The sequence below is a fragment of the Ailuropoda melanoleuca genome, chromosome 18 (assembly GCF_002007445.2).
Source record: "Ailuropoda melanoleuca isolate Jingjing chromosome 18, ASM200744v2, whole genome shotgun sequence".
NCBI lineage: Eukaryota > Metazoa > Chordata > Mammalia > Carnivora > Ursidae > Ailuropoda > Ailuropoda melanoleuca.
The window spans coordinates 32,303,667-32,319,006 of NC_048235.1; the positions used below are offsets into that span (position 1 = coordinate 32,303,667).

At 36.5% G+C, this 15,340-nt stretch overlaps 1 protein-coding gene across 2 annotated transcripts; it reads right to left on the reverse strand.

Moving 5' to 3' along the window:
- Positions 1-1,682: 1,682 nt before the first annotated feature.
- Positions 1,683-14,845, reverse strand: IDO1 (indoleamine 2,3-dioxygenase 1). 2 transcript variants are annotated; one of them, XM_002918541.4, is made up of 10 exons: positions 14,645-14,842; positions 12,062-12,157; positions 11,825-11,944; positions 8,773-8,891; positions 7,595-7,609; positions 5,773-5,872; positions 4,914-5,031; positions 3,823-3,874; positions 3,236-3,384; positions 1,687-2,206 (listed from the first exon to the last, which is right to left on the reverse strand). In XM_002918541.4, exons 1-10 carry the CDS (start codon positions 14,741-14,743, stop codon positions 1,890-1,892), a joined length of 1,185 nt encoding a protein of 394 aa, XP_002918587.2. In that variant the 5' UTR covers positions 14,744-14,842; the 3' UTR covers positions 1,687-1,889. The 2 variants fall into 2 exon arrangements, with proteins under 2 accessions (XP_019654542.2, XP_002918587.2); XM_019798983.2 differs by lacking the exon at positions 11,825-11,944 and having other exon boundaries at positions 1,683-2,206; positions 14,645-14,845.
- Between the last annotated feature and the right edge of the window lie 495 nt (positions 14,846-15,340).

Here is a 15,340-nt window from a genome sequence, read left to right on the forward strand (position 1 = left end):
TAGAAGACAGTTCAGAAAAAAATCTGAACTTGGAGCCAATAAATGATCCTTAGCAATTTACTTACTTATATTCTAGTAGTACTTTGTAGTTTCCTAAGATTTCAGCACTATATTTCATTCAGTAGTAAGCTTGTGAATGAGGCAGGGCAAGAATCATGATGCTCATTGTACAGAAATATAAAGTGACTTGCTTGGGTCACAAAGATGATAGATGTGCAAAAGGGAACCCACATCTTGGTCTCCTGACTCTCCGTTTAATGCTTTCTGAACTGCATCAGGTCCTAAGATATGATAATCTTTCTGGCCAACCCTTAAAAATTACACACATACATGTATTTGGTCTGCATGCATACATTCATGCATGCATACTTTTTGTTTGAGAGAGAGAGGGAAAGAAAGAGAGAGCATGTGGGCCTTGCACCTGCATGCAAGTGGGGAGGCACAAAAGGAGAGAGAGAGAATCTTAAGCAGGAACAGTGCATGGCATGGGGTACAATGTGGCACTTGATCTCATGACCTGGAGATTATCATGAGTCTGAAATCATGAGTCTGACACTTAATTGACTGAGCTACCCAGGCGGCCCAATACTTCTTTCACTATAAACTTATATATGCTCATTGCAGAAACACTGATAGGAGAATAAAGAAGAAAATGTGTCCCATGCACCTAAAAACTATTACCATTGACATTTAGTATATTTTCTCTAGAATCAAATGAAATTTTGCTATGAGCAGGGAGATTTCATCAATTTCATTGGGTTAGGGTGTATTTGTAAAATAATATTAAAATAGTTTTTATATGCTTGACCTTAGAAATATGTGACTACATTTCCTTTCTTGAATCTGCTTGTGTGCACTCAACCCATCTCCTCAACCTGGGCTTTTGATAAATCGAAAGTTCTTGCTAATTCTGCATCCAGGCAACTGTTGTGCTGTTTTTCTCTTCTCATCTTTAAATCATACCCAATCTCTAGCTAATCATTTACTACTACCTCATGAGATTCTGTCAAATCATCTCATTTCCTCCCCTTCTCCTTCCCAAGTTCCTCCCTCTTGAACCTGGTCTACAAGTCCAGTGGAAAAGATGAGAGTTGTCAACAAACTTAAGTTTTCCTCCCATTTGTAAGTACTTGTGTGACCCTAAGTAAGCAACTTTACTCTTCTGAGCCTCAACTTTGTAATCTTTAAAATGAGTCTGGATCATATAATTTTTAAGGTCCTCTCCATTTTTAAATAAATTCATGACAGACTGCGAGTGCCAGATAACCCTGACCTCCCAGGAGAAATTATATTTCAAAAGTGACCTCCTTTTGTTAGCCCAGATTAATTTATTCATGGGGTCACTCAATCTTTTATATATTCATTCAACAGATATTTGTAAAGTATCTTCTAAAGTCGGAGGATGCATGGGTCAGTAAACAATAATGTATCCCTGGCATCATGAAGCTTATCATGAAATGAGAATATAGACAAGTACACAGGTAATTATGAACAAGTGTGATATTACTGTAGGGAAAGTACAGGAATTGATTAACCATGCTTAAAACCTAGCAGTGTAGACTAAGTTTCATCTGGAGGGGTATTTAATTATAGTTATGAATAGAGCAACTTTTAGACATCTTATTATATATATCAATTTTTATTGAATTTCATCATTATATTCTAATTACATAATAAAGATTATGACACATCTAATATTATATTCATACAAGGAAGGCACAGATATTGAAAAAACATTTTGAAATCTTTTATAAGTACTGTTAAAGAGTTGTACATTATTAATTCATGGGTCTGATATAATGAGCAGTGACACTAATATATATATATATATATTATATATATATATATATATCTTTGTCTTGACAAACTGCGCCCTTGTTTGAGTTACATTAATTATCTCTCAGCAGGAAGTTCTCAGTTGTACCTCTTACACTCTTAAGGAAAGTCATGACACTAGTGCCTCCAGTTCCTTTATTTTCTTGCTTGTTTGAAGGAATCACAATGTACTTAGCGACCATTTGCAGATGATAGTTTCTCAGGGAGACCATAGCGTTCACACACTCGTTATAATCTGCCCGCAGTTTGGGATCACCTTTTGAAAGAACAAATTCACGGACTGAGGGGCCTGACTCTAATGAGAGAAGAAATTCCTGGTGAGCTGGTGGCATATAGTTTCTCATTTCCTGGAGGAATCTGGAAGCGGATTCTGAAGAAACAAGAAAGAGATTAGGTAGTAAGGAAGCCAAAGCATTCCCCCATCCAGGTGAGAAGGGCAGAGTGTGGTCAGAGTGGGTAGGAGATCACACATCACCATTGCAGCAAGAGGCAATGAGTTTACAACCATCCTATTAGAATGCTATTGGTCTTGCTATTAGTAATGATAATTATTGTAATATATGCTTAATTCTGAAAACCACATGAGCTGAACTCATTCTTTCATAATAAAGTTTTTGTGTGTGTGTGTCTTTTCTCACTTCCCTACTGTATCCTTCTAAAAAGCTGATGATATAGATAGGGTATATATAATCTATACTTGACAGATCATGACACTGAGTCCAAGGATTTTTAAGGGACAGTTTTTAAATAAATGAATTAACTAAGAAAAAAAAGCATATCTTCAACTATGCCAATACTTTTCCCTTTGACTATTAAGTAGAAGTTTAGGAAAACAGAGAAAAGTACAGTTCTTACTGGGGCTTCTGCCTGCTCTAACCCTTAGAAGGAATATAAGGAATATGATTCATTTCACATTTGCTGCCTCTTTAAACTTTGAGCTGCCGGGGCAGTAAGCCGACCAAGAGCAGCGTCACGCCTCCCCTTGTCACTGCGGTCTTCCACCTCGTCAACTTCAGTCCATCCCATGTGCAGGTGACTTTGTCTGAATCTGAGCGTACATTTTCAGAACATGTGCTATGGGCTCCACCACAGTCAATTAGGCCTTATAAACATGCCCAAATGTCGAGATTAAGAGGGTGATGAACTTGGGTTTTGGTTCTGTCTTCGCTGCTTTCTAGCTGGTTAATAAGGAGCCCATCACTTACGCTCTAGAGAAACTTAGAAGTTCCTGCTTGGTTGTCTGTGAAACGGGATGATGACAATACAGTCTTGGCTTACTAATTCTTCTAAAAGTATCAGATAAGCTCAGATGAGATGCTAATGAGAAATTACTTTTTAGATATTAAAACACTATTGTATTAACATATGAGATGAATATTATTTGTCATTGTCCACTCACCATCACCAGAACTCTGCCGGATGCCCAGCAGAACATCAAAGCACTGAAAGATGCTGCTTTGGGCTGCACTGCCCCCCGCAAACTTTTGTGGAGTGTTCCAGAAACCTTCATACTTCAGACCCTCTGGCAGTTGGGAGTTGCCTTTCCAGCTAGGCCAGGAAGGAAAAAAAAATCACTATTTGGATAATTGCCAAATTTTCAGGTATAAAATCTTATAATAGAAGATGAATGGAAAGTGACATGAGATCAACCCCATTATTCTTCTCCCACACCCCCCTTCCACTCATGTTCATGTTTAAGAATGATAAATAACATGGCTCTGAGCAAATTTGGCATAAGACCTTTGCCCTAGCAAAGACCATTCCTTTTTTTTTTCCCCTAAATGACAACCTTTCCTATCCATACTCCAGTGCATGCCTGGGCAAGTAATAACAGGGAGAACAGTCTATTGTTTCTCTACAACATGTATTTTATGATTGGATTTATTTCCTAAACCCGTTGGATAGTGGGGACCATCAGTGGGAATTTGATGTGCTCTTTACATTAATTGTCTCAGAGAAAACAAATTCAAGGATAAGATTACATACCCAGACAAGTATATGCGAAGAACATTGAAAAATGTGCTTGGGTCCACATAGTCTGTAAAAAAGATGAGATGTGTTTAATTAAGCAGTTATCAGAACTTTCAGAGAAGATCAAGATACCATAAACAACCAATAGTGGGTCTCAGTTTAGGCTGCAGGAAAGGCATTATGTCAGCCGTTGCAGAAAAAGTCCCTGAGGACAAGCTCTCTCTCACGCACCTGACCTTTTCGAGGGGAGCCCCCTATCCACTGAACAGGGTCTGCCTAGGGCTGACACACAGCTTGGGTCAAAGAACCTAGGCCTACCTAAGACTCATCCTCAGGAGAACAAACTGTCAACGTTTCTTTAAAGCTGTTTTATATGTTTACTGATATAACATATAAGCTACTTACAAAAAGAAAAAAACCTACACAAAATGAAAAGCAGAAACAAGAGCCTCAGGGGCCCAATGGACACCATCCCTGGGTCTCCCTCCCCAAAGGTTACTAACTTTTCTGATTTAAAAGTGAATCTTCTTGCCTAGGACCCATCAGCGTAACTCAAAATCCAGTGATACACAATCACATAGTTCTTAAGGCTGTCCAGTAGGGCATATTTTTTTTTTGTAAATCCTCATTTATGTACTTTTTTAGTTATTGCTGTTTTTTAGCTGTTAATTTTGTAATAGCTTTTGAGCTCAGTGGCTTTTCTATGTTGTTTCTTACTTAACTTGCGAAAAAGCAGAATTTATGGGGAGCTCCTATTAGGAGAAGCTAAGTATTTCAGAACTTAGAACAGCCTGAACCTTCCGCCAAGTTTCTGCATTGTTTCAGTGGGAGGCAATGACGTTATTTAGAGTTAAGCAGATCTGGCTTCACAGCTTACTACCTGTGTAAGCGTGGGCCACTTATCTTATCTCTCCATTAGATTACCTTATCCATAAAATGCACATAATAAAACCTACCACAGGAAAGTACAGTTATTTAGCAAGATAAAGCGAAAACACACTCATTAAGTGAGAGTGTTTTCTTCCATTTTCTCAACAACTCTACTCTCGGAAAATCAGAAGCACGTGACTGCAAGCTTTGAATGTTTTCGGGCATATAATATTTACCATTAATTTGTTCAAACTCTTTATGGGCTTGGTGCAGACAAGAAGCTATGTAGCACAGTGCTTTTTGTAAAGCATTCTGGTCCTCATTTTTAACTGCCTTGAATAAATCAGGAATTACCTTAAAAAAAAGAGAGAGATGAACATGTAAGGTTTCCTAACACTAGATATTGGCATAGAATAAAATTCTCCTAATTCTTAATCCCTAAATTAAATGTAGGATTTCCACTTCATTTTTGGGTTGAGTACCCTTTTATTGTTTGACTAATTTCCTTATATTTAATTAAGCTTGGATTTATTCTTATTTATTTATCATTTAGAGATAAGCCTATATAGTTTTATATAGTTTTATTTCTATTTTTAATAGTCAAAACCATTAGATTTATGTCACTCTGTGATCTAGTTTCAATGCCAAATTGCATTAAAAATGCATCTCTCCTATTATGGTTTCAAACTTAATTCTAAATATATGGGTCTTGGGGCGCCTGGGTGGCTCAGTCTGTTAAGCATCCAAATCTGGATTTCAGCTCAGATCACGATCTCAGGATCATGAAATCTAGCCCTACACCGCTCAGTGTGGAGCCTACTTAAAATTCTTTCTCTCCCTCTGCCCCTTCCCTTATGTGTTCTCTATCTGAAATAAACAAACAAATAAATAATTGGTTCTTACATTTTATATTTTAGGTGATACACAAAAATAAATAAAATATTTCTACCAGATGATCCCTTACATCCAATTAAATAATTGAATGCTGTATTTAGTCAAGATAAAGTTATTTCATGCATAATATAGTTCAGTTACTAAGTGATTGCTCTACTTATGCAAATGGAGATAAAAATTTGCTTGTAGGGGTGGACGTACTTTGATTGCAGAAGCAGCTGCTATCTCCACCAATAGTGAAACCAGGAAAAATCCTTTACTGCAGTCTCCACCAGGAAACCAGAACAGAATGTCCATGTTCCTAAGAAAACAAGTCAATGAAGTCAAGAATTTAGCAAAAATACTGGTGCATTTATGCACTTTGTAGTTTTCAAGTATTTTTATTCCATTTTAGTTTCAAAAAAATCTCGAGATAAGTGTGATAGGCTTTACTATGTTACGTTGTTGGGAACATGAGTGTAGGTCCATCGTCTAGGATCTAATAGTAGATTAAGTTGGGACCTGAAATTCCATTTTAGAATTTTGGACTAGAAATTCTGAGACCATGTCTGTTTCTATTCTCTCATTAATTTTTCACATGCATATATATTGCCGTATTTATGTATTTATACATATTTAATGCTTACAGAGACATTTTTGAGGCATAATTTTAAGTAATCTCTTTGCTTTAAATAAATATACTCATATCCATATTTTTATCTGTGAACCTGATTCAATTTTTCAGTGCTTTACCTGCTTTACCAAAAAACTGGGAAATACAAATAACCGATTAGACCCTATTTTCTTTCTTTTTTTAAAAAGACTTATTTGAGAAAGAGAGAGAGAGAGAGAGCACAAGCAGTGGTAGGGGCAGAGAGAGAGAGAGAGAGAAAATCTCAATCAGACTCTTCCCTGAGTGTGGAGCCCTATGCAGTGCTCAATCCCATGACCCATGAGATCGTGACCTGAGCTGAAGCCAAGAGTCAGACATGAAACCGTCTGAGCCACCCAGGTGCCCCCCATTTTCTTTTTTATTGAAGTTTTGCACTAGTGCAAACAAGGTCTCGATATCTGTAGATCTATGAAATTCATGGTGGTTAAATTCATGGTCTCTGAAGCCAGTCCATCTCTGCAACTTAACTTGCTGCTTGACATGTTTCTGCCTCAGTGTTCTCATCTGTAAAATGAGACTGATGATATCATCCTCCCATTTAAAAATCTTCCATAGATTCCCATTGATTTTAAGATACTATTTAAACCCCTAATCATAGTCAAAAGTCCTATATAATCCTTTTGCTAAGTTTATTTCTTCACCCCTTTTCCACACTACTACGTCAGTCACTACTTATCACCGACACTAGCCTTCCTTCAGTTCTAATAATGCATCACAGTTTTCGTCACTTTGAGGCCCTCACTCTTGCTATTTCCTCCACTATGAACACTCATCTTTTCCTTCTAGCTAATTCCTTCCTACTCACTCTTCGGAACTCAGCTTAAATAACTTGCTACAGGGTTTCCTTCTTCATTCCTTTTATGTAAAGTTCTTGGCAATTTATCCTCTTACTCTCCTCTTAATTATAAAGCAATTGGAATAATTTTCCTATATCTGCTTTCTTCACTGGGGCAGGATTATTCCTAGGATATTTACCTTTGTTTCCCTAGCTCCTAGCATCCCCTTAGTATGTAGATTAAAAATGATAAGAATCGGGTCAAAAAGAACAGGTTTATGTATCTGGCCATTGTGGTCATTAAGTCAAAGACACACATATGTATGTGCATTTGCATTTATGCATATTAATTACATTTTTATATGTGCAAGTGCTATTTTTGTATATATCTATAGCTACAATGTCAAGCAGACACAGTCCTATCACAGTCATAGATCTAATTAAGGATTGGGATTGTTTGCTCTTTAAAAAATTACTTGAGTTATTTTTTGCTTGAATTCAATTAATCTTTTAAAAAGTTCATTTGGAGGATATTGATAAACCTATACTCACTTTGAATAACAATTCTTATAATAAAATAAGAATCAAATACTTACTCATAAGTCATGGGCCTTGTGAAAGCAGCCATGAAGCAATGGACCAATTGGAAGAGAAAAAGAAAATCAATTTAAAAACCAAATGGCTTTGAGTTATTCTTATTCAGTTTAATACTACTGATCTATCAAAGGTAAGATATAGATAAAAAAGATATAGATTTAAAAAACCACACATACATATATTGTGTGTTTTTAAAAAATATTTATCAAGTAGGCATTGCAAACACTTAACTTAGGACTTCATAAGTAAAAAAATTTAAATATTCAAGGAACACACATGGTTAGTCAAAACTAGTTGTTACTAATAAACTTTTTTTAAATTTTAATTCAATTGGCCAACATACATAGTACATCATTAGTTTCCAGATGTCGATTTCAGTATTTCATCAGTTGCATATAACACCAGGTGCTCATTACATCAAGTGTCTTCCTTAATGTACATCATCCAGTTACCCCATCCTCCCCACCCCTCCCCTCCAGCAAATCTCCTTTTCCTAGAGTCTCTCATAGTTTGTCTCATTCTCTGATAACTTCCCATTCTTTTCTAGATCAAATCCTTTCATTTTAGGTTCGCTGTCTACAATACTCCTCTGCAGTTACACACCCAGAGCCCTGGGGCACCACAAGTCTCTGGTCCCTTTATTGTAACAGATCACATTGCTTAAAGGAGGGGCCTAGATCCTCAGCAGGTGGCACCGAAGGCCCAGGCATTGCCATCTTTACTGCTGAAAATGTGTCTACTCTTTAACTCAACTGGATAGTTAAAAATCAAATTTGTGGAATCTCCAAAACATGTTAATTAAGGAAAGCCAGACAGAAAAAAGTACATACTCTATAATCTCATTAATATGAAATCCAACAGCAGAAAAAAATTAATTTTTAATATGACAAATCAAAATATGCTTACCTGGAGGTAGAGGAGAAAATCGAATGGAAAGAGCCACAGAGGTGATAGTCTGTATCTTGCTTAGAGCTATCCACGTGTACAGAATACTCAAAATCACCCAACACACCTTTCTCTTATGCATTTGTAGTTGTATGCCAGCCAAAGAAATCATACCCCCAAAACAGAGAAGAAAGCTGTGCTGCCAAAAATTAAGCCAATGACTGACTAACTGCCCTATTGATGTAAATAGCATGCACCTCTTTAGTTCCTGTTATAATCACGGCTCACATACCCATTGGGATCCTTTTTCTTCCAGTTTGCCAAGACACAGTCTGCATATACCAGAATAGGAGGCAGACCCAGCTTCTCAGAGAGTTCACAGTAAGGAACAGCAATATTCTTTGGCAGGACCTAATGAAAACGCAGCATTTAATATTAACCTTTGAAGTGTCTTACCTTTTCTTCTGCTTCCTCCTACCTGTCCGCTACCTCTTCTCCTGCTACCTTTCCAACTGAGCTGTTAGTGCCGAAACATGAGCTGTTCTACATAAGGGCACTCTGAAACCAAACAATCGTAATTTTCTCTTCCTCATTTCATAACTTAGTCCTGGTAATTATTAAATGTTTATGTTTTAGGTGTAGGTTGATGTGGACATAATCTAGTCAGAGAGAGCAAAAAGATTGGTAGAGGGTACAAGGAACAAAGAATGCATCCTTGACTTTCTAATGACCTGTATCCGTGCATCCACCCCATGAGTATTTGTTAGGCAATTCAGCTATGCAGGAGCTCTGTATCTACAGGCAAGACAAGATAAAAGCAATTGTCTCCAAGAAATTCAGCCACTTGTAATTAAGACTTTGGGATGTGATACAAACTAGAAGTGTAAGTGGTTTGCAGCCCTTGGAGCACAGTGCTGGCAGAAACGCCTGGATAATTTTTTTAGAAAACCTCGCCATAGAATGACATTGGCGCTCATCCTTGAAGACTGACGAGTCAGCAGGAGGAATCTCCTCTAGCCTTCTTTTCTATTTCCATGCAGAGTCTATCGATTGGAGTGACACTCTTGGCTCTTTCACTCACCTTTCCCCAGAGAAATGGTTGAATGTGGGAGTGGGATTGCAGCTCAGCAAAATTTGTTTTCAACTCTTTTTTCCCTGAGTCTATTCCTCAGGATTCTGCTCCATGTCTGGCCACACTCTAAAAGGCTCCTACCCCAATGGGCAATTCTGATGGGTAAATGCTTTCCTATCTGGCCCATTGTTGCCACGTGTGCAAGCCATGTTTTCCAATAGCTCTCTTAGTCACGACGTTGGACTTTTATTCTTTATCTGCCTGACTTACTCATTTAACTATCATTTGGTTTTTAACTAGATGCTCCCATGTCACAGCTAAGGTCACCCTTGTCATCAGCAGCCAGTGGTTGGAATATGTGTATCTAACCAGGCAAATGACAGGGATGTGTAGCTCGTCTGGAGTAGTGGGCAGTGGGACTGCAGTGGTAGAGGGGGTATGACCATGTGGCCCACTCCACAGTTCTGCAGAAATCATGGGAGCTATAACCCAAGTGGCTTTGTATTAAGTTAATACACCTGGAGATGATGGTTTAACAAAGAGAACAAAATGTTAGAAGGAGAAACATTGGCTATCAAAATAACACCTGGATGTGTGCTTCCCTTGCCAAGCTTGTGCCTCTGGAAATTGAAATATTTTGGTTTTCAGATGATTTACACGTTTCGAAAGGAAATTTTTGCTCTTTCCGATTTAAAGAAAAGATCAAAGGGAAACAAAAGGAAAGTTGCTTAATTAAAAAGTTAATTTGAAATGACTTGGGAAAAAGAAAGGAAATGTTCGGACACATCTTAATCTATTAGAGACATGTAGTTACTAAGAAACTCGGATGCTAGTTTCTAGTCCATTCTGTGTCTTATCTTGATGTATGTTATTTTTTAACCATTTATCTTTCTTTCCTACAATTTCCTCACTTAAATATATTTGTTGCTGGCTTCTAAAATCCTTTTTGGAAAAATGTGGTATACAAAAACTAGATAAATTAAAAATATATTTTCATGGTTTCTTTTACAATTCTGATCTCCACTGTCATAAATTTATTATCTTTTGATTAACCCATGTACATTCTGGTCTCCATATTTTTTGCTGGTCCTGTCTTTCTCTTTGCTACTCCTCTCCTCTTTGGATAAGCTCTACCAATATTTCAAGAGGTAGTTCTGGTCCCACTTCTTCCTTGAAGCATTTCATTATTATACTAACTACTCTTTAGCTATTCTGGGCTCTCATGCTTCTGGACCTAGCGCATGCTGCCCTTTGTTACTGATGATCTTTCTATTCAATGCCTATAGATTTAGCTAGGCTCAGATTCTAGCAAGTCTGGTGAGGCTGTGTGCTTACGTTGTCAGGCTATTTTAAACCTTTGTGTCATCAAAAATCTAGACATGATAGTTTGATGATTATAAAGAAGTATAAGATGTTCCCACGATTATGCAGAGCAACTTTTCCCTTCTGTTTACATATCAGGGGATGACGCATCACATAGGCAGACAATATGTGTTGTTCTATATTTAAACAGGATGTGGGAAGACAAACAAGATAAATTTCAAATTACCTTTGTCAAAAAGGAAAAAAAAAATTCCCTAAATGGCAGAAGTTGCTTCTGGAATCTATTTCATCTCTCTGTTGTTTAAAGAATCTGTATTATAGCCTGTATTGGTTTCATGTAATTAGGATTGCCAGATAAAATACAAGATGATATTATTTTAAATCTAAAGTTATCTACTGTTGATGAGAGTAGAATGAAACCCATAGGTTCTTCCATGTTGACAGGTGTAAGATAGCACTTTAACATTTAAGATTAAAAGCTATAATATGTTCATATCTCCCAAAACTCATAAATAGAGAAAATGTTTCATATTCAAATATATTGGTTATGGTGTCATTTACAATGGCAAAATATTAAAAACAAGTACAATATTTATGAGTAGAAGATTGAATAAATAAAGTTCAGGAACTCAGTGAAAAACTATAAAGTGATTTCAGATGACTAGAAGGATTGTGTATGAGCTAAGAAATGATTACAGTATAATTTCAGTGAAGACACAGAACATACATCTTTATACATAGGATGGAGAAAGTGTGTTACATAAGAGATTAAAAATCCAATAATGAAAGCAGTTGGCATGTTAAATCAGTGAATGATTATTTTCCTTTTTATTTTTTTCTGTTATCCAAGCATCACAAAAATCTAGTTATAATACTTTTAGAATGTTTTTTACATTAAATTGGATGCAAATTGTCATGTAGCATAAGAAATACCAAAAAATCTCCAAACCTTTCGAACGTCTCCATCACCTTGATTCCACACATAAGCCATGGTGATATACCCCAGGGCCAGATGTGCAAGGCGCTGCGACTTGTGACCTTTGAGGGCATCAATACTGTGAATTTTTAGCTGAGAATAAAAGAGAGGTCGACTCAAATCAATATGGGTGACAGCACAGCTTCAAAGCCAAGTTAAAAATGTTAAGAAGCTATAATAGAGGAAGACGAATGTAATGCTCTTCCAAACCTGGTCAACTTTTTCACGCAGTTCATTTTTGTCGATTAGTTCAGGCAGATTTTTAGCAATGGAAATCCATTCATCATAAGGCGCAGGTAGTTCCTCCTTGAAGAAAAGAAATGGGACTTTTATTTAGTAGCGAAAGTTTTTATAAAATATTTCCGTTTCTGACTGATAGTCTATCTTTCCTCTAGATCAGTTCTGTGCAATGCAGTCCAGTCATACACTTACCTGTCCAGTAATAATACATATATCCTTTTTTTGTTGTCCGTTTTACTATGTAGCATAACTGAATTTTTGGTTGCTACTATTTTCCCCAAATAATGGAATTTTTTTTTTTTTTGGTTATATATCATGATTAGCCTTCTACTTGACAGAACTATCAACAGATGTAAAATTCAGTCAATAATACACTTCTAGTTCAGGGACGCTTGGGTGGTTCAGTCGGTTAAGGGCTTGCCTTGGGCTCAGGTCATGATCCCAGGGTTCTGGGGTCAAGTCCCACATCTGGCTCCTTGCTCAGCGAGAAGTCTGCTTTTCCTCTGCCTACTGCTCCCTCTGCTTGTGCTCTTTCAAATAAATAAATAAATAATTAAAATCTTCAAATATATATATACTTCTGGTTTGGAGGATATTTAAATGGTATAATATAAATCAATGAAGAATAACACAGATGGTCATTCAACTTCTGCTAGGTTAGAGAATATATTTTGTTTTTATGTGGAATTAGAAGACGCATTATTTTCTTTCGGAATAGAGAGCTGATTGATTATAAGAGGCGAAATGGACATTTTTGAGTTTATAATTTCAAGGAAAGATCTTAAATGAAGAAATTACAGTAGCCCCTAATTTATTGTTCTTGTTTCAGGACATGATCTAACTTCCTAAGCATATTAAATAGCAACATTATTTTGTAAGTAGTTCAGGAAGGGTTTTTTGTTTTTTTGTTTTGTTTGCTTTGCTTTGCTTTGGGGGTTTTACTTTACCCCTTGGAATCTGTTCTAGATGTCTTCGTAGCTATCGTAATTGTCTTAATTTTTAAAAGAACTTACTGTGGGAGAATGATATGACGTTTCACAGTTTCTGAAGAAGTTGTTCTTGTACCACTGATAAGTACATTTTCAAAACCATCTTATTCTAGCACTTTGGTGTGCTTGAATGGATGAGTAGCAAGTCTGACTATGATTGATCTGCAAATATAAGGTAAACTAGGTGCTTTTAGCAATAACATTAAATTAACTTAATAATTTGAAGAGAAGAATTTGATTGGGAGGAAGAATTTGCTTTATATTTGCCTGTATTATACAAGGTATTTATAGGATGTTATTTCTAAGTACAGTTAAATTGGATCTCTACTAAAATATATTAGCTGCATTTAAAGATACCCTCTAGGGGTGCCTGGGTGGTTCAGTCAGTTGAGCGTCCAACCCTTGGTTTTGGCTCAGGTCATGATCTCAGTGTAGTGAGATTGAACCCTGCTTCAGGCTCTGCGCTCAGCAAGGGGTCTGTTTGAGATTCTTCTCCCTCTGCCCCTTCCTCACTCATTCTCTCTCTCTCTCTAAAATAAAAGATGTCCTCTAGAATACAGACTCTGTTTGAGCTATAATAAATAGATATATATTTGTATACAGAACTGTCACAACATGTAACTGGTTCCTAGAAATCATATGGAATCTCATGAACCTTATTAAACCCAAGAGTGGGGTAGGGGGAAAGCAATGCCTTATGATATCTTCTTCTCTTAAGAGAAGCAGCCTATTGTAATAATTTTAAGATCATGGACTCTGGAGCCAGACTAGTCAGGTTCACATTACATTTTTGCCGTTGCTAGCTGTGTGGGTTTGGGTAATTACCTAAGGTCTGCATGGCTTTAATTTCTCTTCAGGAAAATTTAGAATACCTTTTAGGATGGTTGTGAAGACGTAATAAGAATATTTGTAAATTGCTTAAAGATGCTATATAAATATTCGATAATTGAAATAGATAATAAGATGGTTTTCATGGCATTCTTTGGCATACAACTTAGAAAAATGAGTTTTAAAGGCAAATGTTTAATCTACCTGTCTTGCTATTTGTAGGCAAAGCTTGTTAGAAAAAAAAAAGAGGTAGTTCAGACTCACTTGAATCTTATGCTTAATAGCAACAAACAGTATTAATACAACACAAAGTTGCTTGATATTCCACCTCAAAAACCTAATCAAAGCACGAACATATACTTCATACAATTTAAGGTATATCAGCCAAGAAAGGGGATTCCTTTGACTCATGGATCATTTATTACTTTGTTTTTTTCCAAAATGTGCTCCAAAAATGCAATTGTGTTAAACTAAAATACTTCTATATTTTCCTTATCTCATCACTTTCCTTATCTGCATAACGTAACTAAAAAGTGCATTTAATACTAAATTTCTAGGTAGAAAATTTTAAGTTAAGGATGAACCATTTATTAAAACTCTGCCTCTAATTTTGACACTACCTTATCCATTTGTTTAGTAAAAATTACTGAACCACATCTGTTCAATAACAGTAAACTTGTCCAGGTAAGCAATGATAATAAAACATTTTTGCCCATATCTCAGTGCCCCGTCTTACCAGTGGATTAGGCAGAGCGAAGCCCACCTCTTCATCTATCTGGTATTTTTCAAAAATTTCCTGAGAACTTTCCGTAAGAGGTGTTCTGTTATGTGCCATCCTTGCAGTCTCCTCCTTTGGTCCTCCTCAGTTTGATGGGGTTTCAGAGCATCTATTTATTAGAAAGGCTTCCACAGCCAATGACCACAAACTTCTCACGTAGGCAGTAAGAAATGACTTCCACTTTTGGAATAGTTTCATTTTCTTTCTTTGTAATTTAATAAACAATAAAACCACAAAAGCACCACTATTCATCACATGAAAGTTTATGTTCCTATGAAATGTTTTTCCCTGGAACATCATTTGTTTGCTTCCATCAGGGAAGTCAGAAAGAAACTGAAATAACAAAAACCATGACATAGGTAACCAGAAAAAAAATTTTTATGGGACCTTTTAAATCTTTGAGTTAATATAATGAATTTGACCTAGGCTAAAGTCCTAAACTTAGTCAGCACTTCCATTGGCTTTCCTTTAAGTCTCCAGGGTTCTTTGAACATATTAGTGTCTTATTTTGGCAGCTATGTAATGCAACCTGTGGTATATTGAACTATTAGTCAATCCCTCTGAACTAGAAAAAAATTGAAGCAAATGGGAAATTAAAATAGTACTCCTTTACACCCCCATTTTCTTACCCGATCTTTTATCTGTGTTCACAAT

Coding starts and splice junctions, on each gene's coding strand:
- IDO1 (XM_002918541.4), bottom strand. CDS start 14,743: ATGGCACATAACAGAACACCTCTTACGGAAAGTTCTCAGGAAATTTTT. Junction 5,032..5,772: donor CAGCTGCTTCTGCAATCAAA/GTACGTCCACCC, acceptor CTTTTTTTTAAG/GTAATTCCTGATTTATTCAA. Junction 2,207..3,235: donor CCGGCAGAGTTCTGGTGATG/GTGAGTGGACAA, acceptor TTGTTTCTTCAG/AATCCGCTTCCAGATTCCTC.